This window comes from Pocillopora damicornis, chromosome 4 (genome assembly GCF_964200805.1).
Source record: "Pocillopora damicornis chromosome 4, jaPocDami1.2, whole genome shotgun sequence".
In the NCBI taxonomy this organism is placed as follows: Eukaryota; Metazoa; Cnidaria; class Anthozoa; order Scleractinia; family Pocilloporidae; genus Pocillopora; species Pocillopora damicornis.
In genome coordinates, this window is record NC_142673.1 from 3,272,848 (window position 1) to 3,297,432 (window position 24,585).

General features: G+C 38.2%; 3 protein-coding genes across 3 annotated transcripts; 1 reads left to right on the top strand and 2 right to left on the bottom strand.

Moving 5' to 3' along the window:
* Nucleotides 1-2: 2 nt before the first annotated feature.
* Nucleotides 3-7,584, bottom strand: LOC113665285 (STING ER exit protein). The gene is made up of 8 exons (XM_089205583.1): nucleotides 7,348-7,584; nucleotides 7,053-7,167; nucleotides 3,518-3,559; nucleotides 3,161-3,225; nucleotides 2,716-2,777; nucleotides 1,703-1,792; nucleotides 1,174-1,269; nucleotides 3-916 (listed from the first exon to the last, which is right to left on the bottom strand). The coding sequence occupies exons 1-8, from the start codon at nucleotides 7,469-7,471 to the stop codon at nucleotides 863-865; spliced, it is 648 nt and encodes a 215-aa protein (XP_089061709.1). The 5' UTR covers nucleotides 7,472-7,584; the 3' UTR covers nucleotides 3-862.
* Nucleotides 7,585-7,838: 254 nt separating this feature from the next.
* LOC113665230 (uncharacterized) lies at nucleotides 7,839-17,535 on the top strand. The gene is made up of 6 exons (XM_027180900.2): nucleotides 7,839-10,846; nucleotides 11,425-11,725; nucleotides 12,076-12,271; nucleotides 12,987-13,174; nucleotides 13,848-14,102; nucleotides 14,616-17,535. The coding sequence occupies exons 1-6, from the start codon at nucleotides 7,900-7,902 to the stop codon at nucleotides 15,061-15,063; spliced, it is 4,335 nt and encodes a 1,444-aa protein (XP_027036701.2). The 5' UTR covers nucleotides 7,839-7,899; the 3' UTR covers nucleotides 15,064-17,535.
* Nucleotides 17,536-21,918: 4,383 nt separating this feature from the next.
* Nucleotides 21,919-23,711, bottom strand: LOC113665231 (transmembrane protein 163a). Its single transcript, XM_027180901.2, has one exon. The coding sequence runs from the start codon at nucleotides 23,600-23,602 to the stop codon at nucleotides 22,715-22,717; it is 888 nt and encodes a 295-aa protein (XP_027036702.2). The 5' UTR covers nucleotides 23,603-23,711; the 3' UTR covers nucleotides 21,919-22,714.
* Nucleotides 23,712-24,585: the final 874 nt, after the last annotated feature.

Sequence of the window (24,585 nt, forward strand, 5' to 3'; positions counted from 1 at the left end):
TGTAGTATTACTTTTGAACTTTTATTGATTGACAAAGGCGACTAAATTTGAGAATTGAAAAAACATCGCGATGAAATTGTTTTAAATGTGTTTCTTTTTTCCATTTGCTTGTTAATTAATTTAGTACATAAAGCAAACTTAGAATAATTTTGCTTAAGAACTGCCTCTGTGACAATTTCAAACAAAAGAGGCTAAAAAATTGAGGGATTTTTTTTAAAATTAATCTAAAAAAGTATTGCCTCCTTTGTACATTGACTATAAATAAACTAAAGACAAAAACAATCAAGGTGTTCATCCATTATAGGGTCTGTGGAGACAATTGCGTTTTATGTACTTCCGTACGAAAGGCAAGAGATGTAATAAGTAACACAGTGCTTAAACAACGGGCATGCGCGACGTGTGTGTCGAGGTATTTTATAACATTTTAAGCTTCTCAAAATTATCACATACTGTGCAGTGACGAAGTACTTAGTGCCACTGCTTGGGAAACTCCCCAGATTTTTCCCTCCTTTTCAAGACTTCGCGAATAATTTTTACGATCTTCAAATACACCATTCTCTTTCAAGAACTCAAAACTCTGTACAATACTCTGTAGGTAACTGTTAGATAATTTCAGTGCATTGTATCCGGCTACCAAAGTTTACAATTGGACTGAAACAAACTTTACCTGTAGCTCTTAAAGTCTCTACACTTAAAGGAATTGCTGACCACTGGTCAACTGTTGTCATCAAATATTGAAGCATTTGATCATGATAATCTGTTCCCATTTACTCTTTATCTCCAACAAGATTTTGAGGCCCACTACGGCAAGGCACTTCTTGTTACATCTTAATTGGAGGTGGATGACATTCATCACTCGAGACTAGTCTCGATCAATGAGTGTACCTCTTGGTTTCTTAGATTGATCCTCTTTAATCTGCAATATAAAAACAAACAAACAACATCAATTAAATGAAAGAGCTTTTGATCTCTAATTCGTTCATCTGTCTTTGCCTTTTTATCTGTCTACCCTCCCCTTCTACCAAATCCCTTCCAACCTTTAGAAGTGACTTGCACAATACCTATTAAAAGGCAAACATGCATTACTGAATACAAAAAAAAAAGACACATTTGCAGATTGAAATTACAAAATGAAAAGTTATTACATGAAAGGTAAAATTATAACACTCTTACCTGGTCTATAGCTGCCCTTTTCTGTGCGGTTGTTTTTCGCTCAAGTTGCTTTTCGATTATCTGGGCATTGTGAGCATATGATGATGCAACTTCATGCTAAAACGAAAAAAAAACACAAAAACAAAAACAAGGCGAAACATTGTGGTCAGCATGTTAAACCACTGAAATACCAAAAAACAATACAGTATATTATTGAACTGTGCCAAAATTTTATCCAGAATCCATCTTACTATCCCAACAGTCTCATCAGAGTTCCAGGGCAATGGGATAATTTTTCATTGATTTCTGCTGACTGCACTAGAAAGAGGTCAGAGCTTCTCATAAGATACTCATTTATTGATGACCTTGTATTCTATTGCCAAAAGTAAGTAACCTGTATCAGTACAAGCAGTGCCAAACTCAAATACCAGCTGTTTCACAACTTTAAAAGATATCTTTCAAGTAAATTTGTTGTTTGAAAAGCAAAAGGTTCACATACACCCCCAGATTACCTCTATAGATTATCTGGGAACACTCAAAGCTCACTAACCTGCTCAATTTCTTCTTCTTCCTCATCAATAGTAGACACAGTCACAGAGCTAAATTTACCAAACTCCTTTGTTCTCTTTGTGACCATGACCTTATCAAGATACAGATAAAGCAAAAAAAATTATTGGTAGACAAAATCAGCAAACAAACAAACCCATGGTTGCCACAGTGATAATTAGGTTTTTGCGATTCCCTGACTTTTCCCTGAATTTTTTCCCTAAAACTTAAAATTTTATAATTTCATAGGTGAGTCCTGATAGAGGCCTCCAAACTCCACTCTGAGCCAAAGCCATCCTCTCCGCTCATAAATGAATGCTTTAAGCAAGTTGTACACAATGTAGATTGAATTGACAGTCCCTTTAATTGTCATGGAGGAAATATTTATTCCAATATGCCTTACATGCACGCATTTCTATGCTTAAATACCCCAGTTCACCCCCTAGCCTTGCTTTCAAGATCTTCTAGGGCCTCTCCAGCTTTAACCCTTAAACTCCCAAAAGTGATTAACCAGTAACTTCTCCCTATAATAACCATACGTTATCCAGCAGACTGGAAATGAGAATACTTAAAATTATCAGTTACATTCTCTTGATCTAACACCAAATTCTCTCAGCTTATTTACAAGGAAATGTGTAGCAGCTAGAGGGGAGAATTCACAATCAGATCTTGGGAGTTAAAGGGTTAATAAGCTGATTTAACCTCTAATCAGCAAGAAAACTGTGGATACATGAACATTACCATCAAAATTGCAATATTCTGGAAAAGGGCATATCAGTTTCTTCACTGATACCCTTCCCTTCAACAACTTTGCCTCTGCACAATGCTGTTCTTTAATTGTTGTGATTGTAAAACATTGAATGAAGGAAGGAGTGTTAACTGTAGCCAAATTCACTTTGATTCAAATTTCATTTCTAAACACCTCCTTTAAAGTGCTTCTTGGATGTGTGCCAACTACTTTTGTAGCCAAATGTTTGTATCATATAATACAGATACATTATTCCTTTCATGATATACCTTATTTGCCTTGGGTTTAACAGTTTTGGTAACTTGGTTATCTCCACTTTGAATCAATGCTCCTGAAAAAATTCAAACACAAAAAAAAAAAAAAAAAAAAGAACACATCACAGGACTTGCCCAATATTTTCCATACACCACTGTCAGATAAAGAAGTTTGCTGGAAAATTATTTTACAACAATCATTCAGTCATGGCATTTCCTGTTTTATGAGTCTCAGTTCTAATTTTCCTATGTTATACAAACCAGACTCAGACTACAGGTTTTTCCAATAACAAAAAAACAACCAATATACATGTAGGTATACTGTGCATGTACAATAATATTAAAAAATCAAGTTTATCACTCACTTTAAGTCCATAATCATTTTTTAAAAACTTAAAATTCAGTCATGTACATGATAAGCTTCTGACATCTTTTTAAGAAATTGCATAAAATTCCTCACCATCTACTACAAAAGTAACAGTTTGGTCCTTTTTCAATGATCTGTAAAACAGCCATAGCTTGCACCTGTTGTAAACATTTACAGACGTCAGTAAGGGACAAATAGTAACAGCATGATATAGAAATTATATATGCACAAAGTCTATGTATGCAAAATACAGGCTAGACAATTCTAAATTTCAAACTCAATTTCAGTCTAATACTTTTTTCCTCAACACACACTAGCATTGAGCAATCCTCTAAAACATAAATTGATGTTTTTATTTTGTTAAAGAGAATGGATTTAACATGATTGAGAGAATAAAAACAAATAAACAGTCTGATAGAGATTACATTTTATAGTGTAGTTCTAACTCACTTTTTGCATTTTAGACGGAATTGTCTCTCAATACCACCTGGCCTGTAAAAGAAACAAAACAGACAATTCATCACATTCTAGTAAGTAACGAGCTGTAAACAAGTTACAATGTTATTGGTTACAGTACATGTAAGTAAGGACTGTAAAATTGTATTTCAATGTAAAATAAATCAAATTGTTCAAAGAAATTAAAAAGACAGTCAAGCTTAAAAAGACAGTCAGAGAACAAGCTGAAGCTGCAATGGTAAAAAAAAATTATGCATACCCCTGAGATGAACATGTACATGTAGCATGTACTATTTCTCGTTATACACTGTAGTATCCCCACAGAATCAAACATTAAGGCAATGAAAATAAAGGATATGATCGCACTGTAGAAAAAACCCCGGAAACAGTATGGTGAATATACACACCAATGTTAAGGTGTAGAGGGCTACATACATGTACCTGGCCTATAATGAAATTTTGATCTCCACAGGTCAACTGTAATTATAACATAGCTAGTAAATTTGCGTAATCAAATTCAATTGCGTGAGTGTACTTCATATTCCTATTGTGCACACTCACGACGTCAGCAAACAAATCCCTCGAGAAAAAACTTTCTATCGGGTTGAAAATGTTATAAAACAATTGGTTCATACGTCAGCTGTGCGTTCATCGAGATATGAAGCACTTGGGGAGTTTGGAGAGCACTCAAGAAGCTGGATTTGCTCTCGGCCTCGCCTCAAGCAACTCTTACGCATCTTTCATGCTCTCCAAACTTCCTGCGTGCTTCATATCTTGATGAATGCACGCTGACATATGAACCAATTGTTAAATATATACATAAGCATACTCAAAACCAAAACAACATTTGAGAAGGGAGCAGAGAAGGGAAAATACCTGTTGACCTAGAAGAAGTGCATGGAATGTAATGTTTAATTACCAAGCCAACAAGGATTACACCTACATTAGAGACACTGCTGGACATTATTTTAACCAACAAACCCAACCTTTCCAGGACAGGAGGCTCTTTTAACCCAGAGATATTTGATCCCCACCTTATTTATGGCATTTTAAAGCAATCTGCATTACAGCATAGACAAAAGACCATCAAATTCAGTAGCCTGAAAAATGTGGATACAGATCAGCTTAATGAGGACTTGGCAAATGCTCCCTAGACTGTTGGAAAAACATTTGATGCCATCAAGGACCAATATGACCCATGGAAACCATTTTTGAAAGTGTACTGGAAGAACATATGCCAAAAATGAAGATGAGAGTTGGACAGAAAGATACACCATATTGGACAGAAGAATGAAAAATGGAAGGTAGGAACAAAAGGAAATATGAGCAATAATTTATTGTTTGCCCAAAACTGAACTCTAGAGAACTAGGAGTTTAAAAGGAAATGGCAAAATTTAGCCCCTAAAGAGAGGAGAAGTGCTATGAAAGCTCACTGGGCCCAAAAGTTAGATAAACTGAGGAAGAGAGCATGGGATTTGTACAAAACCTTTAAACCATTCATAAGTAACAAGAGGAAAGAGGACACAAAAATTGCCATTAGGATTAACAAGCGAATTGTAACAAACCAAAAAGTTGTGGCAGACGAGCTTGGAGACTACTTTTTAACTGTTGCAAATGCCATTGATGGTGCACAGATAATGAATTTAGTTGAGAAAGATTTTGAAAAACACCAGAGTATCATGAGCATTTGGCAAGCTTATCACGCCCTTCAATTTGGATTCAACAAAATTGGCTCTAGTGAAATGGAAACGAACTGAAAATGCTTAAATCAGGGTGTCAAGTGACAAATGACCCTTAGAAAATAGGAAAATAGGAATGAAAAGTGGCCAAAAAATAGGAAATAAATAGGAATTCTCATCCCAAAATAGGAAAAATATAGGAGGATTTCTCTGAGTTCTATCCTCTTAACACTCCCAACAGCAACTCTGTTCCATAACCCAATACTTTAATATTTAACAGGCACCATGGCATACATCCACAATGCATTGCCGTATAAACAAAAACAAGTGTTATCACCTATGTTACCACGCACAACTCATCCTACAACAATTACTAGATTCCAAATTTCATTAGATACATAAAAATTCCTAAGAGAGGCTTCAAACTGGTCTTTTTTGACACGAAGTTTCAGTTTTTTACAGAATTTATCAATTTTATTGGCAATTTATTTCAAATATTTCAAGATGTTTCTATGTACACGGTAAAACCCTGAAAAAATAAGAAAAACTAGGAATTTCATGAAAAAATAGGAGAATATAGGAGGCAGGCCAAAAAATAGGAAAAAATAGGAAAAAATAGGAACTTGACAGCCTGTTAAATGAAACAAAGCCACAGGGTGGGATGGAATCTCTCCAAAAGTTCTACAGTTAACTACCAGAGGTCTGGCACTGTCCTTAACAAGTCTCTAGAACACCATCACTACAAAGGGAAATTGGCCAAACATGTGGAAAATGAGGGAGTGGACCCCTGTCTTTAAGAAAGGAGATAAAACCAACCGGGGAAATTACCAACCTATAAATTACAGTACTGAACTCTATTAAAATATTAAAATCATTAATTTCCAAGCAAATCATGAAAACCATGGATCCACATCTTAACCAGGAAACGTCTGGCCACAGAAAAACACATAGCTGTGAAATAACATTAATAAGACTAACAGAGGAATGAAAAACGGCTGCCAACAATAAAGAGTATGTGACTGTTCTATACACCAATATAAGCAAAGCTTTTGATTTTCTGCACCCTGCACTAATGATTCAGAAACTCAAAGCATGCGGCTCTTCCAAATTAAAGACCTACAGAGAGTTACTAACAAGAGCAGGTCTACTTAGTTGGTACCAACAACAGTTTCGAAACATCACCATTTTCACATATAAAGTAAGAAAGGACTTATGCCCACTTATAAAACTGAAATATTCAATACTGCCCTGAAACTATATAATCTAAGGAACACAGACACACAATGGAAAACATTCTCTATGATACTTTGGGCCCCATCTTTGGAATAAATTAGAACAAAGTGATAGAAAGAATCCTGATTTTATGAGTTTTAAAAACAGTATTAAGAGCAAAGACCTATCACTCTTAATAAATAATTGTAAAAGCTGGGATATATGCCACTAGGCTGCTTTGAATTTTACATTTATATATATTTGATATCTTATAAGCTTATTTAACTAAGTTCTTATACTTCATTCATTTATTCATTTATCTATCTATTCTATACATTATGAATTGAAGTGTAAATATTTTTAACTTTATGTAGCTTAGGTATATTTTAATGGGCAAACAGTGTCCCCAATTAGATTTCTTCAAGCTAAGTACTATTGATACTTAAATAAAGTCCTTCATTCATTCATTTGAAAAATATCAGGCTATCTCCCATATTGGACCTAAGTACCTTCAGGATACACTGTACGTAACAGATTCTACTACGGGAATGATCAGAGCAAACCGTCTTATAGGGCAGTTAATAAACACTGGGATGTATTTATAATCCATAACCGTGCAAGGTTAGATGGAAATGTACCTTCTTAAAAAAACAGTGTCGCCATCATTACATGTGAGCTTGTAAGCATGTTTTGAACCGTCTATGACTCTTGCATGGTCTGTTCTTCGCAAAGGAAGCTTTTCAAGGGTACTGTCTAGAGTTAAAATACACACAAATAGGCAACTAAATAAATTATGAACTGCTCTTGTATGAAATTACAAACTGTTTTTTGAAGGAACAATCGATCATTTCAAACCACCTTCTGAGGTAAAAGGAGCGAGATTACTTAGAGTTTTAGAATCGTTCGAATTTGAGTCAATGTTTCAAATCTTACCGAGAATCAAAGCCATCTGTCCGCATAGACAGTGATAAACAGTCAAAGTTGTTGCGCCTTGATTGTATTCTTCTTTGTCTTTGGTGTCAGAGCACACTATACTGCGGGACACAACCTTGGGCATTTTTCAGGTAAGGCTAAAATTCTCAAATCAACGAAAAAACAACTTCGCAAGATGGCCGCCGCGCGACGTGGTTACCAAGTTAATGACCAGCAGGTCGCATTGCGGGCGTAAGACTATATCAAAACACACTAGGGAGGGCTCGATCAGTCTGGTTGTCCAGTACTGCACGTTTGGTTAGACCAAGAATGACCAGATAACAGAAGGGTCTAACTTCAAAAGTGAGGGTAAATTTTTCTTCTGTGTAAGGAGTGTTGATCTTTTCCTCCGTTTTATTAATCTTCTCTCTATTTTTTTTTTCAGTCGTAAGACTGACGCACCTCCGTACCCCCGCTTAGTAGACTTTGTCACTTTCCAAGAAAAGTGAAAAAAAAAAGAGACATGTGAATCAATACCGAGGCTTGCTACCTTGACCATTCTTAATAAACACAATGGCAGTATCGAGTGATGTCTCAGTTGTAAAAGTATTCAATTTCATCAGTGGAAGTGGCGGAGTTTTAGAACTATCGACTTTACTTAAAAATCCCTCGCCTTTGGCAAAGAAATCTTCTGAGACTGAGCTGATTTTATGGTTTCAAACTCAGAAAGATTTGGACCCAAACAACAGATTGGTTTTGGTAAGAAATCAACGTGATGAAGCTGTCGGCGTGCGAATCGACTTGGCCAAACAAATGTGTTTAAAGTACTCCACCGAAGAGTCTTGTAAATCAGGAAGTAGATGTAAATTCTGGCACTTATGTAGGGAGTTCCTTGAGGGAACTTGTAAAGGAAACTGTGGTCGATCACATAATTTTCACGATGAAGACAACAAAGCGAAAACGGTGGAATTGGGTTTTGAAGGAAAAGCGACTGGGCCTTTGAAAACTATTGTCGCCGGAAGCTTCCTGCAGGTTTGTCTTATGTATTCAAAAAATGGTTGCCTCTCTGTAAATTGTCCGTATCTTCATATTTGTGTTAATGCGGTGCGGGCAACAGCCTGTGGATGTAGTCGGTATCACGATTTCACTAGTCCGCACAACAGAAGCTTGCTAAAACAGTATGGGTTCAGGCCTCCCCGAACGTCAGACATGGATGTCGTTCGTTGTAACATTCTGATCCCGAAGCAGCAGAAATCTTTTGAAGGAAGGGCTATCAATGATCCAAGCTTCAGCAGGCAACCCACACCAAGAGTTAATAAGCCTGATAATATTACACAGAGGCACCCCTCACATCAGGGTAAACCTGGAGCTGTTAGTCTGGCGGGTTTATGCCAAAACTTCTCTAAACCTGAACCAAAAGTACCTGCTTGGGCCAAACCAGAAATGCATCATGACACTGCACCTCCTGATGCTGATCCTCTGTTTATGAAAGTTTTTAATTTCATATGTAGTAAAGGAGGGTACTCTTCATTGCGTGACCTATTGCAACCACCCTCGCCATTGGTAGGGAAGTTTTCAAAGTCTGAGGTTGATGCAAAGATTTGGCTTCAAGTAAACACTCACCCAGAACAGGGACAGAAAATCATTTTGCTAGAGAACCAAAATGGTGATATTCTTGGTGTTCGAGTAAATTCAAGGAAAAAATTGTGTTTGCAGTATATGAAAGGTTATTGTAAATCTCTCAACACTTGTCAGTATTGGCACATCTGCAAAGGTTACCTTGAGGATACTTGTCAGGGAGGCTGTGGTCTCTCACATGACTTCCATGATGAGGGTAACATAAAGAAGATACAGAGATTGGGGATTGAGCGTTACCCAAATGGAACTTTAAAGAACATAATTTCACACAGTTTTCCCCGAATTTGTCTCCCATATGTGAATAGTAGATGCAACTACAGTAATGACTGCCAACATTTACATTTATGCCCCCTTGCTTTTGGAGGAAACTCGTGCAGTTGTAACTTGACACACGCTTTAAATGATGACCATAATTCCTCAATTCTAAAGCAATATGATTTAGATCCTCAGAGAACCAAAATAATCATAATGCAGAGCAACATCTTGTTCCCAAAGAGGCAAAAAGGCCCCACAGAAGCCAAGCTTTCCTCAGCATGTACTTCTTTAACATCACAGCCAGCGCCTTTGATGTCCTTGCCTGTAGCCCTAAAAGATGATAACAATCTGGATTCACAAGCAAAAAGGTGTCCAGATGAGAGGCTAAAGAAGAGGAGAAGGCAACGACGAAGACAGAAGAAAAAGGCAAATCAAGCAGGTGAACCATGTGAAGAATCACTTGCAGATGATGTTGAAGAGGAAGGTTCAGATTCAACCTCAGATAATGAAGATTTGCCGGACAAACCTGATCTTTACTCAGTTTCAAAATTTTCCAATCAGCCTAGTCCAAGCACAAAGCATGTAGACACATCAGGGAATACATCTGTTCAAGGTCTGAGGAAGCAAACACAATCCAACAGTGGGATGACTTACCAGAACCAGGTTTCTGGAATGGGCACAATTGAAGTTGCTGAAGGAAACTTGATCAATTTTTCTGATGAGTTAGAAGATGGATTTCAAGATCTTGAAGATACATTTGGTTCACAGGATGACTTCTCAACTTTTGAGCCACTTTCTCAAGTTGATGATTTGCTCTTCAACCTGTCCCCAACAAACGTTGCAGGAGCACTGTCTCAGGACAGTACCTCTTTTGACCCATCTGAACAGCACAGTGCAGAAAGCCAATTGGAAAAAGAAGCTGTAAACTCTGTTTTTCAATACATTTGTAAAGAACACAATGGTGAAGTGCCTTTTGCTGTAATATCCCAATGCCACAGCCTGTTTCCTCTAGATGCTATTGATATTGCTGCATGGTTCAGGGAAAACTCAAGCAGGTTTATGATCATTGAGAACAGTGAAGGGGGAATTGAATCAGTAAGAGCATGCACCCCTAAAGCACGCATCTGTTTTCGCTACTTGATGGGCAAGAATGGCTGTAAGGATCCAAAGTGTTTCCGTTACCATGTCTGCAAGCATTATCTTGCTAATGGTGCCTGTCCATTAGGGAAGAAATGTAGATACAGCCATAGCCATAATCTGAAGAGCCCTCACAACAAAAACATCACTAAAAGGCGGAAACTTGACTGTTTCTCAGATGAGCAGCTACGTGTCCTGATTTCTGCCTCTGTTCCTGAAGTTTGTCTTGATTACAACAAGAAATCTAGATGCAGGAGAGGTCTACGTTGCTATGCAATTCATGTCTGCAAGCATTATGTAATGGGCAATTGCAAAAATGGAGCCAACTGCCCTCTTAACCATGAGGCAAGTCTCAAAGAACCCCATACCCGGTTAGTTCTAGAGAAGTACAATTTGACCACTGTTCCAGTGCAAGCTGTCTTTAGAGCCATTCTGGTGCATGGACAGAGGAAACCATTGACCATGGAAACCAAAGAGGAACAAGAAGCTGGTAAGAAGTGTAATCAGTATTGTACCTTTGGTACTGGGCTGCACTGGAAATTGCTTAAAGTACCATTACCCAAGTTAGTTTTTATGGTTACTTACACTATCTCATGATCTGTACACATCTGACCAAGAAATTTTGTCATTTATGTTTTGAACCTGGTCATGGTCATTTCTAACTCAATTTGTAAGCATGGGGTTGTTTATGGATCTTTTTTTTACTGAGCTTGTTCACTTGCATGTATCTATTTTACAGATGTAAATCATTGTGTCAAAGAAATGAGATGATACTGTACTATGATGTTAGACAAATGTCAGAGACATCAAATCTTATGAAATAACCATACATCTAGCAAAGAAATTGATGAGATTTCATCATCTAACGCCCAAAATCATCCTTTACCATGTATTTGTTCATGGCAGGATTCTAATGACTCTGATTCCAGCGGTTTGGGAATGTTTGGTATTCTTGATTTTATTTTATATATTTAATAATTAACCCTGTTCATACACAGGCCTCTAAGAACATAAATGAAAATTCAGTTCTAAATTTATTACTGAACAATCTCTTTGTTAATTCTGTAGCTGCACAACCTCAAAAGAAACAAGTGATGAATCCAAAGACAGAGGTGCAAAACTTCCATAGCCTCCAGTACATCTGCCTGGAATTCCTATTGGGTCATTGTGGCAAGGCTCAATTGTGTGAGTACTTTCATCACAACATGCCATACATGTGGCAGTATAGATACCTTGACAATGAGCAAGCAGATGGATGGAAGGCATTCACCGAAAATGAGAGTGAAGATATTGAGAGACAGTTCTGCACTGTTGATGTTACAGAGACAGAAATTGGACACATTCAAGTTGCACCTCCTCCAACTGCACTGTAAGTACAACTTGTTTCACCAATAGGAAATTACAGCTTTAATCACTTTTCTTGTCTAGTGAACCTGAAGAATATTTTTATTTGTTAAATAAAGAAAGGTAGCCAGCCCTTATCCCTGGAATACCCACCCTCTCTTCATAACTTATGACTGATTTCCCAGAATACACTCTGCAACCGACAGTGAGGAGTTTTGATGAAGGAAGGGCTGTTAAATTAACTAACTGAAGCTACAGTTTTAAGCTTGGAAAGATCTTTATATTATAAGTTAACGCTGATCTAAATATGATTGATAATCATAATGTTTGGTTTCACTTCTGTGTGATAGTTAACTTTCCCTTTTGTTGCTGCAGTATTGATCCTGGAGAAGGTTACATCAAGATCAACTTTGATGAAATGAAAGCTGTGACAGGATTTGGATCTGTGGAGCTGAGACGTCTGTCCACTAAGTCAGTGAGCTCGCTTACAGATCATTCTCTATTGACTACATGGGTTTGGTACCTGTCAGATCAGGAGAGCAGTTGGACTGAGTATGATTCTGAGCTTATGGTATGTGTGTAAGATAACTGTTGATCATTCCTACTCTTTTGGGTAAAAACAGAGGAAAAAAATTAATATCAAGAACACAGACTATCATTGGCTTGGTAACAGAAAAGGGGTCCTCTCTTCTCATCTGAGAGTTGCTTGACAATTCACCGCATTCTTTTAGGCCAATGAGCAAATCAAATTTTATCTTAGGTCTGAAAAGTAAAAAAAACATTTTTGGAGAATTTGGTGAGTGATTTATGAAGCTCTTCAAGCAAGATGATATAAATATCCACATATGGAGACAGTTTTGGTTCTGAAACTGCCCTAAAGTAACCGCAGCCTATATATATATATGTATGTATGTAATTTATGTATGTATATTTATATGTATATGTATATATTTATATACATGCATAATTTTTTTTTTTGCTTTTGTCATCCATTTTAGGGACAAATTTACTGTGAGCATAGCTTTTCTTTGATATTGTTGTTTATTTAATATTTTTGTATTTATTAACGAGCTTCGAGCATTTTCCATATTCAGGAAATGTCCCCTTCTTTTCCATGCAATGGCAGGTTTTATTATAATTTATTGATTCTTAGATACCGAAGTTTTATGTTTGTCGTTATTTCGGGAAAAAAAAGGGAGTTCACTTCCTCATTTCGGCGGTGGTATCTTCTGAAGGCTTATTTTTTTCTATTTTCTTTTTTTTTGTGCCATGATGTCTCCAAACAGAAGCGAATAGAAGAGTCGTTCACCAAAGGAAGATCATTCCATAAATTTAAAAGAGGAGGAGAGGACCACAAGTTGTTTTTTCACAAAACATCCATGTACCAGCAGAACTCGAAACCACCCATTAAAGTTACAAAAGTGAGAAGAAGGCCTTTGTTTAGGTCTAAGTCGGAAATAGAGAGGCTGCAGAGGTAAAAACTAACACTGTGAATGCTTACCTCTAAAGATATGTTAGATCCAGTCACCTTGATTTCTACAAGGTTATTTTGTGGCATGATGACCCTATCGTCCATCTTAGGGGGTCATTTAAAACGTAAAATGCGCTCGTAGAAACAACGAAGGCAACTTATGCGCAAGGCTTATTTTACAATACAGAAAGTCATGAGGTAGAAACACGTGGGAAACGCGTGTTGACGAGGAATATATTTTTGTTTTTGCATGCATCAAATTGGTGGGGTGATTGTTATTTTGACCAATCACAGTAAGCGCACTTGGGTAGGCCGAACACTTCGGGTGGTGTTCTGTTTGTTTATTTCTTTTGTTTTCTTGTATGTGTAAATGTAAATTAGTGTTTTCGTTTCTCCAGTGAGATTTTTACTTTGCTGTTTGAGTTTTTGTTTACTGGTATCTAGAGTGTATACATCGTAGTCAGACGAATATTGTATGGGTAGATGTTATAAGCTAGCTTTTGTTGTATCTGCTTTGAGACTCTGTACAAACACGAGTTTATTTTATGTCATTATCATTATCACTTTTCTAAAGAAGGCCAGGAACTGAAAAAATCAAACGAACAGTATTAGCTTTAATTCAGGAAAAGCACTATAAGGTTAAGCGAACTTCGTGTTTTTTTTTTATATTCTTCAGTCCCCTTGAACTACCAATCCCATTGCAACCCGCAACACCAGGGCAGTCTACCTCAACGTCATCACATGGTCGCACTCCACCTCACTGGGAACGTGTTCCTGAAGATCGAGAGTTCATACGTGTTCCTCTGACTAGCAACTCAGATGAATTCAAACTTGCCGAAAGCCTGTTTCGCCAAACCATGTCCGAAAACAAGGCAACTATCATCTCCGTTGAGCGAGTTCAAAATCCGTTTTTGTGGAAGAAGTATGCAGAGTATGTATTGAACGTGTTATTTCTTCTTTTGGCAGTTAATCCTCTTCGAGGTTTTTCTAGGTATTACAGTCATACGCACCAGTGTAACTCTTGCTCTTGATGATCCCAACAGACTTTGAAGTCGCTGAGGTTGCATTTGACACATACATTTGCAGTGAACTAGGAAAGTAGGAAATGTCGAGCCGGCAGCCAGAGATGAATTGGGTTAAGCAGTTGACTACTTTACGCATAAAGTCATACATCTCGTGAATACTGCTGCCTGCGTCTTTTAATCAGTTCTGGCCTCTTGGCTTACTGTTTAAGAAAATTACCGAAATAATAATAAATTAATAAATTAAACGAAACAAGAACTGAACTCTGGTTAAAATAAAAACTTCAACAACGCAATTATAACGGCAATAAGAAAAAAATTATTGCTAAAACTTGCAACTCACTCACTTCAAATCAAAACAGAATTTAGGTTGAAATTGCATTCTCAATAATGAAGCTGAAATTTTGTGCTGTTCCTCTTAGTAAGAAAGAATGGATGGAGAAGAAGGCCTTGGTCAAAGACAATCCTATGAATGAAAAACTTCTCTTCCACGGAGTTGATCCCCAAGTTGTAGAGACGATATGTGAGGAGAACATCGACTGTCGTGCTCTAGAAGAGGACCGAGCTGCCCAGTTCGGTAAAGGAGCCTACTTCACAGAGGAGGCAGCCTTGAGTAATCTCTACTGCAGGCAAGACTCCGAGTCCTTCCGGTACATGTTTTTGTGCGAGGTTCTTGTGGGGTCATATGCCAAAGGTGAGCCAACCTTACCACGACCACCGTTAAGGAGTGACTCCGAAGCCAAGAAACAGCGTTATGACTCTTGTGTGGATAACGTCACCAAGCCCGCCATTTTTGTGCTGTTTGCCTCGGATCAGTATTATCCGACTTTCTTGATAAAGTTCAAGACCAAATCTAAGGTGGTCTGTTGATCATTGAGGTACATATACTGTTTACAGACCTCATAACATACTCACGTTTAGACATTAAATTTTCATTCTAAGGCTTGAAAAGCTTTGAATGCTTAAACGAAGTGAGCGCATTTCTTTGGTCAGCGTTTATAATAGAGTTGAATTTTAAAATGAAAGTAAAAAACGTATACATGTATCTTCCTTTCCCGTTTCGGTGAGCTCGATAGCAGCGAATATAATTTTTCGATTGAAAATAATCAATCTACATACAGAAACATTCGAAATAAGGAAGAAAGAAGCCAAGGTGGTATTAAACTGACTTGAAATTGGATCGATATTTCATTTTATGTCATGACCATTGAAAGCAAGCGCTCTTTGGGTTTTATGACAAGAGTATGAGGTGATCTGAAAGGGTTTGTTATCTGAAATACAGTTCTTAAGCCCTTGCAGAATTCTCTTTTCATTGAAGTCTCACTATTGCTATATGAGATGCATAGGAATCTTTTCCCCCTGAAATTCTATCCTCCTGAATAACCAGTCTCATACTCATGTGGTATAAATTGGCTTTTAATTTCCTTTAGCAGTAAAATGAACGGTAATATTACCTTTGGGACGTGTTCCTTATGGGATGTCAAACCGCACCCCTAGTTGACACCACAAAAGGGACAACTATCTTTATGGGATATTTCAGTGTCTGTTGAATGAAGGTCCCATTGCATTTTTTCTTGTGTGGTAGTAATATAAAATGTAACTAAGAGAGGTATTATGTGGTCTGAGGCCACTGATAAGTTAATTTATCTCTTCGGTCGATGAAACTATTCACCATAAAACGTCCTCCGTATGTGCGTATAGCAGATACTGACGTCATTCTGACGTTAAACTCAACTATCAGGATCGTCTTCGACTGACAATTTAATCGCTTTTCGTCATAGAAGCAGGTCTCAGAAAAAAAAAAAAAAAAAAAGAATAAACGGTTTTGTTAAAAATATCGCTGGTTCCAACACAAGAAACGCGATCATTTTATGCTGCAGTTTATTTCACGTGTACGTTGGTCGGTCGACTGAGCCACTTTTTCGGAAGGTGCGAAGTGATTTGCGAGTACTCACGTACTTCCCGACTTCACAACGGAAACTGCATACCCCTTGCTATTACGACTCACGAAGGCTCTGAAATTATGTGGCCTATCTGAAATTATGTGGCCTACTGTAACGTGCAACTGTCACAAAGTACTGAGTTGTGTTTTGATAGTTATTGTCTCTTGTTACGAAGGTACTTCAGGTACCAATGCAAGTTTCGGACTTGAGCACTTTTGTTTTGCTCCAAAGGGTTTTTTACTCTTATAAGCTGGTCTATAAAAGGCTTATTTCACAATAGTAAGTCATCTTAAAGCCATGCACGGCTTACTTGTGAAGAGGGCAAAACTTTTTCTTCCGTTTTTTGTGACCAAGTGGAAGTTTACCCATGAAACTCCGTAAAATTGTAGCTCACGATCGTATGGTTCACCCAAAATGAATCTTGCGCCTGTCAACAATTTTTTTGAATGACGTTAGTGTTCATGATAAGGTGATTTGATCTCCCTGGTTAGATCAGCTAACTCTGCTACATTTTGAACAGCAATTTATGGTAGTCTTGAAATACCATTTTAAATGCGCCATTTCAAGTTGACCCGTAATGCTGCGTGAGATTTTTCAAGCATTCCAATCATGTAAACATACCTAAGGAGAAAAATGACGTGACCTAGAAATTTCCCAAAAGAATTAGGTAGAAAAGAACTGGACAATTAGATTCATGTTTATGCCAAAATGACGAACAATTGTGTCATAAAACTGAATGTATTACATCAATTCTTTAGTTTCGAGGGAAGTGTAGTCTTTGGTTGCTTGCTTTAGTGCGGAATGTTTTTGCACGGTAAACCATAAAGTGTAGCTGGGTGTTGTCTCATGCACACCATGCTTAGAAATAGGTCCGTCTCCCCCAAAAATGGCTCAGCACAGTCACTGTGACCCTGAGAAGTTTTGTAGAAATTCTCTGGAGATGACAGTAACATTCGGGTTGTCTTACTTTACTAAAACTTAGTTTTAGTGAATTAGTTCAGTTCCAAGTCGATTGTTTGTCCAATTCGGAAGAAACTGCCTTTTATTCTCTGAATTTAAAATAATATATGGCGCAGTCCTTAACCATTTTACTCCCAAGATCTCATCAGTAATTCTCCTTACTGTCTGTTATACAATTTCTATGATGTTAGTTCGGAGAATTTGGTATTAGATCAACTAATAGTGCTAATTGATATTCTTCGTTTTCTCATCACTTATCTTCTTGTTGATGTATTGATAATGTAAGGAGAACCTCTGTCATGGTCACGCATGGGAGTGACGAGTTATATATCGTTAGCTTAAGTAAGCGTTTTGTAGCTAAATATAGAGCTGTACAAGTTTAATAAACAATTGAACGCATCAGTGTCAAAGAATGCACCGTAAATCAGCAAAACTATAGCAGAACTTGCTCTTGGTGTAGCTCATAACTTAATCATAATTTATTTAAGAGTTTTAGTGAAATGCTATTATGTTGTTTAGTATCATTAGATGAATTGTAATACATTTCGGTGTCTCTTCGCCGCGCGCCTCGCCGAAATTAGATTCAGTGAACGCATCGAGGTGTAACGCGATGTCTCTACGGCTTCCGGTGGGCAAAGCGTTAGCGCGCACCGTTGTCAAATCTTTGCGTTTTTTTGGTCACGGAAAGATGTGCGACGCTTGCTTGTTGGCGTGCGGTGTAAGGCGTTAGTTGATTTGCGCTTCTTTATCCATTGCTTAAATCAATACTTTTTTCCTTTACTTTTACTCCTAAGCGCCAATGTTATATGTATATTTACTCTTTATCGTGAAGTTTTATATGAAATAATTCATATTTTCTTTACTCTTTATCGTTAACGTATCAACACATATATTTTTTCACATTGATTGCTAATGTTTTCGCAGTCTAGTACCTTTGATTCGGTAAGGTGAATTGCTAAATCAGTGAAGGAAACAATGTCTTGTTTAGCTCATCCTTTGGTGACCTTAATTTCCTGGCTATACCACCTAGTGTATTTTACCCTTGAGAAATCGTACTGTTTCTTGTGGAAGAGATCTTGTTCGCGTCAACGGCTGCGATGAACTGAACACGACAGTTGTATCCAGAAAAACATCATGTTATTTGGAAGTTATAGAACTTGTAAACTGTAAGTTAAAACTATGGAATTAAACGGTTGTTGAACTTAAAAAGTTTTTGATGTCTTTTTCTTCGTACACGGTGGTCGCAGATATAAAAGAAACGATAAAAGACTGCATTTTTGTGTTAATACATAGATTTGATGGCCATAAAAAGAGATGCAAGCGTTATTTTCCTTATTTCCAAAATTTACGCACGCTGTACCCCTACTCTGCCAGTGTTCTTTTGTTGCTAGGTAATCCATGCGCAAAAGTCAGCGCTCCAGCGATGTGTAAGTTTGTGCTGATCGTACGGTTTTCTAAGCAGTTATGAAAGGGAAATAATGCTTGAAAAGCAAAACGTTAAAAAAAAATCACGTTTAAAAAAAGCAATACAATCATTCAGCTGTTGTATCAAATGATTGTAATCATACAGATGATCATAGATATGATGATGAATGTTATAATTTTCATCTTTCCCGGGGAAAATTTTCTTGGACAGGAACAGCTTGGAACATGCGCCTTCAAGACTTATAAGTGGTTGGTGAAAGTTGAACGGCTTGAAGAGCTAAACGCACGATCTGCACAAATGGGTATATTTATGGCAGTCATAGTCCTCGCTTAATAACTGGACTGTGTGAATGCATCATCGTCATTACGGGTTATTGACAGCCAAGATGAGCTCCAGGTTCTTCCTTGTGTAGTTAGTTCATCAGAATGATCGCTTTCCCCGTTAAACTTGGTTGAACACCCTGACTTGTCACGAGTAACAGAGTCTCTCCGTGACTGCAACTCAGCTGCAATGATATGGGGGATATCTGCCTGAAGGAGCGTTGGTGGTAACTCTCTCGTTTTGAACAGCTGCCCATGAAACAAAGAGTTTTGATAACAAGGAGCCTTCCGTGATAATTTTTTATGAGACAACCGAACTTGTATCACAGGGTCTTTGGCCATCCCTCTTTGAATCATTTCCCCCCTTAACAGAGGTGCACGGTTCTGATACATGGGAACTTGAAAAACCTTTCCCTGGCCAAGAGTTCCCTTGCACTTTTTGTTCCGGAAGATTTGTTGACGGTTAGAACTTCATTGAAGGAAAAGTGGCTGCTGGTAACCTTGCCTCGTCTGTAAAAGTGAGACAAAGGATACCTGGACCCGTGACCACAGTGGCGGTTGGATTTCTTCAGCATCCAGGGTGCTGCTCTTGAAAATATTTGAGACTGGGACAGCACTACTTGTGATAATTTGGCTTTGGGCTTAGGGACTTGCAGCAACCGTGTGGGAATCCCTTGAGTCTGAGGAAAAACTGAATTGCAAATTCGCACTTTTGAATTAGCTGTGTCGCCTTTTTTAACCAGTTCTTCATTCATCAGAATGAGCTGGTCGAGATAGCCTGAATCCAAATCGGTCACCTGATACCAGTCAAGCACTTCCCGATTGTGCTCACTCCTCATGGTCTCCTCATGGCTAAGACCGCAGCGCCTCAGTAAGTAGGCGATGCACGTATGGGTTCTAGTGCACGAGGACCCATCCTGACAAATTCCATTGTTGTACTCTGCGCAAATCTGTGGTGTCGATGTCAACACGAGCCAACGAAGCTCTTCCTCAATAAACTGATCTAGCTTAATTCTCGACAGCCATATCCGATCTTTTTCGTTGCGAAAGCTGTGATTCCAGTAACAAGATGCCCCATTGGAAAACGAATCAGTGACGTAATCTTTGCAAATGTGCATGTACGAGCAGCTTTCATTCGAACAAGTTACATTGCAGATATAACCATGACAGATACATGCCCTTGAAGAGAAGGCTTAAACTTCTGAAATCATTCCCTAATCATCTTCCTTTATCGAAAAACTTCCTTTGTTCTCACGAAACCACAGCTCGATATCAGAATGCTTGGGAGGGTAGAGATCCGTCCATTTACAAATGATAGAAAAAGGGGGCGATTAGAGGTACTCTTTGCACAGACACTCGAAAACCTTTAACTCTGATGGTTCGAAGTGGGTGACAGCAATACGTGAGCTGGAAATGCTACCAAGGTATCTCACCTGGCATTTTTTGCTACTTGATGATTTTTCATCTGCGTTGGAACCAGCTTCAAAAATGTTTTCGACTTTGTTTTTTTCTTCCAAATTTGCGTCAATGATTGGAGAATGGTCGGTGGATTTTTGTGAAGACTTTGGAAGATTATTGTGATCGCTAGGTGGAGTGTTCGGTTAACGGTGTACTTGATTGGGTTCGGACACATCCTGGTATTGACATTTTCATCTGATGTCGAATCCATCGGAAATTCAACCTTGTCTTCAGATGGAATGTATAGAAAATTGAGGGAACTATTATTCAGCATTGAACGGGAATGTTTGGCCAGGTTGTTAACAAGTGGAACGGATGATTTTACCAAGTGATGTGACACTTTTTTAGGTTGTTTACTGCTTTCTTTTTCTTTTCGACCATTTTGTTGCATCTTTAGTGTTACTTCGTTGAGCGCCAGTCAAAGAGTCACTTGGCGAACTCTTTGCAGTCGCGTTACCTGAGCAACGTGCGCCCGCTACACTTGGAGGTGATGCCGTGACGATTGAGATTTGGGCATGATTACCGCTTCCCTTTTTAATGGGAGCAACACTTGAGTATTTGCACCCCTTGATACGCTTTTGTTATTTTAGGACTAAAATACTGCAGCGGACAAAATCGATACTCATCCCCTTATGCGGTTTCAAATCGTACTGTCTGAGGACTAGAACATTATGAAAATCGGTCACATCATGTGACGTGGCTTATTTACAAGGCGACTCTCGAATTGCCTTGGGGCAGATGTGAAGATATGGGCACTTATTTGATTTACAATCTGTTCTTAAACCTGAGGAAGACTCCAGGCTACCACGCTTTTTATCGCGTCATTTGTCCTCTTTTCGAGGTTGAACTTTTCTGTGTTTTTCTTGCTAACCTTGTCCAAAAAATTGAATGAGCATTTACAGTCTCCGTCACAATTTCCTTCAATAAAACTTTTGCAAAGATGCCAAAACTTACGCCTTTCTTGCCCTCTTGCACGTGACCCTTTGATTACATACTCCTGGCACATTTTCTCTCCTAGATCAATATGCGCACCAGCAGTTTTACCATTGCGATCTTTCACAAAAGCAAGACCACTTGCCTCTTCAACCATCTTATCACTCCTTCCTCTGTTCCTTCAAATTCCAATGGTGACGGATGCTCTAAAAAATTTAATCCAATTCGGCAAAACCGCCAGAATCGTAGACAAAGTTAAACACTTTGTGGACCACATTATCGTACTCCATGTCACTGGTGGCTGACCACTGAAACATGACGTTCAAATCGAAAAGCAATGATCATCATGTGGCTTTTCCTTTGTCATGAGCAGTCTTCGCCTCAGGAAATGATAATATTGCTTTTTGTCAAGAATGTTCTTGCTTGCAAAACATTCGCACGTACCTTCTTCGCAAGCTATTCCGTCTATTACGTCTATAATTCCTTAATTCTGGTTTTTTAAATGATTATCTGATTTCCCACACTGCTTTCGAAATTTTTCATTCGAAAATGTTGATCTTTTTGCTAGTTTTAAACAATGGTTTCCCTTTTGCGCTGATTGCGTTGCTGATGTAAGGTCTCGTTCGAGAATCCTCTGAATTAAAAAAACAGAATTAAAAATGTCGTCACAGTAAATTTAGCCGACTTTGAATGTAAACAAGCACTCGATGAAATTTTTTAATCCATACCAAATTTTCCATCTCTTTTAATCTTATTATTTCTGCTAACAAGTTATGGAGCGAGGCTCCAAACGTGAGGTCTCTCCCGAAGGTAAATTATGGAAAATATAAAAAAGAGGAGTGGGTGTCAAAGTGATTTGCCCGACGAATTAATTAATATGCGGCGCATAAACTGGCGGCTTTTTCCTCACGACAGGAGTTTATGCGATCAGGAAAGCGTTCAATCTTCTTTTTCTCCTTTCATAATCGTGAAATTGACGACAACCGGCTAAATTCGCGTTTCTGATGACTAATTGTTATTTTGCACCGGTAAATGTCAATGATCAGTTAGTTTTCACAAGGAAAATTTTCGCTTCAGCACCTTGCAATATATTATTAAGTTGCTAGCTGCTACCCCTAAAGGCTATCTAAGACCGGCACACGAACTCCCCATTGAAGAACAACAAGAGGACATATATGTATTAACACACTGCATGCCGGTTCTTTCTCAGGGAAAGTATGCGTCAGCACAGCGGGATACCAACTCGCCTGAATGGAGACTTTGCAAATTTAAAAAACTGATAAAAGACTACATGGTAACACAGAAAGTTATCATCTAGTGAAGCTTTCTTCGGCAAATACTTAAAAGTGCAAGGATTATTGAGGGTGATATCTGTCCTGATATATAGTGATTACTCTTGATAAATTATTATGCAGATTTTAGCAGATTGATATGTTTAAGAGACAGAAATAAATTTATATGGGCATAACTTAGTTATGGCGCTAATAGCATTCCTTACAAGGCATCATATCTATTGGAAGTTTCTTATAAAACAACACTTCCACCAGAATTTGCAAGCCGCAAAGTATTGTCACTAGTGCAACTAAAATTGCCATGGAATGGTCTAGATACCACAAGTCTGTATGAACAAGTAAAAAGGCGCAGTTACTAATAAGAAGGCCAAACATTAGTGCAGCCGATAACACGGAGTCTATACAGCTCCCGAGCATCGCTGAACTTAAAAGTTTCTTAGAAACGTAACACTGCATCACGGCTAGCAAAGTGTACAGAAAGCAACCAACGCTTAGAACAGCCACGATGCAAAACGTTTTGGTGGGATGATCTTTCTCGACAATTCTTTTGATTGATAATCCCGCAGTCAAAGTTCCGCTGACAATAAAAGAAGTCGCAAACACAAGACAGGATATTCTCTCTCTTTTATACCCCAAACTGCCGTTCTTTGCTGTCTTGAATCTCCACAGAACAACGAAGGAGCATAAGAAAGCATTAGCACAATCAAATGCGAGCGCGAGAGCAGAAGAGCTGTCGTACGCCCCGGCGGCTCGAAACGAAGCAATTGTTATAATAAAAGATACAACAATGCAGAATACCGTCACCCATATTGCAGCCCTTCTCCATCGCTGTTTCATATGTTCTGGCATTTTCTTTGTGTGATCTATCATTAAATCTTCGTCCATAAACGATATACAAGGTGTGCTTCCTTTCTTATCCAATTCATCAGTGATGGGAGGGAATCCTACGATCTTTCCCGAAGAATTGCCATTCGAAGTGAAATTCAAATTGATGCCTAAAAATGTTTCAGAAGATTCCTCTTCGCTTTCGGAGCTGTGATTTCCTCCATTTCGTCGCCAAGGGGAAATTTTCGACATTTATGATAAGCGCAGAATTACAAAAGAAATCGTGCAATTAGTAGTTCCTCAAATTGTAATTTTCACGACCGTTCCTATTTTGTGTTCTCAAGTGTTAAATAAATATTCCAATTGCAAGTTCATTTAGTATACAAGAATTTCAGGCCTGAATGGTTTCTTTTCAAAAGCAAGAAAAGAAGGTGGGTTTTCCATCAGGAAACAGAAAGGACATGCCACGATTGGTTTGAGGAGAATAGAAATGAAGTGGCCAATCTAGTTTTATTCATTTTTACATTACCTCACTAATAAAATCGCTTCTGAATTAACTTCTGAACCAGTTGCGTTACTGTTGACAGGGAAACTTAACTCGTTTACCTGAAAGTCTGGTACATTCACTACTTTCTTCAAAGGTTAAGCACCCACTGTAGGGGAAAACATATTTATTTCACTGACCTATTCCAGTTTTATCTACTTTTGAAGCTGTTTTGGAAGACTGTCTTTCTTTGCGATTACACGAAGCAACTGAGGAACGCAATTTCAATTGTTTCTGAAACGAAAACAGGAACAGAAATATCTCAAAACCGCACCAAGAACGTGGGTGGGCTAAATCTGAAGAGAAGCGATCGATGACCCAAGGGAAAAGATAGGCGAAGATGAAAACGTAATGGAAAAAACCACTTTAGCAAATAGAGCATCCGACGGAAACAGAACGGAAAGTTCGAGAATCGCAATGAATCAGGGACCGAGACATCGAAAATTATTCAAATGAATGCAAGCCGGCGGAAAATCAAAGAATCCCAAGTGCCCCTTAGGAACACATTGGACTTAACTGTACAATGAAAGTGTCATGCAATCCTCTCAGATATAATTGATAACAGACCTTTTTGTTTGCGTGCGTGTGCGTGTGAACCTAGCCCTCTCTCTTTTGTACATACATGCAAATTAACTCCCTAGCCTAGCTTTAACGTGGAAATTACTTTGTTTTCAAACTTGCTGTCAAGACC

Excerpts from the sequence above, each read along its gene's own strand:
- LOC113665230 (XM_027180900.2), top strand. The coding sequence starts at position 7,900 with ATGGCAGTATCGAGTGATGTCTCAGTTGTAAAAGTATTCAATTTCATC. Across the intron at positions 11,726-12,075 it reads GCACCTCCTCCAACTGCACT|TATTGATCCTGGAGAAGGTT; the intron begins GTAAGTACAACT and ends TTGTTGCTGCAG. Across the intron at positions 13,175-13,847 it reads GAAATAGAGAGGCTGCAGAG|TCCCCTTGAACTACCAATCC; the intron begins GTAAAAACTAAC and ends TATATTCTTCAG.
- LOC113665285 (XM_089205583.1), bottom strand. The coding sequence starts at position 7,471 with ATGCCCAAGGTTGTGTCCCGCAGTATAGTGTGCTCTGACACCAAAGAC. Across the intron at positions 7,168-7,347 it reads ACAGATGGCTTTGATTCTCG|ACAGTACCCTTGAAAAGCTT; the intron begins GTAAGATTTGAA and ends TTTTAACTCTAG. Across the intron at positions 1,793-2,715 it reads TTAAACCCAAGGCAAATAAG|GTCATGGTCACAAAGAGAAC; the intron begins GTATATCATGAA and ends TATCTTGATAAG.
- LOC113665231 (XM_027180901.2), bottom strand. The coding sequence starts at position 23,602 with ATGTCGAAAATTTCCCCTTGGCGACGAAATGGAGGAAATCACAGCTCC.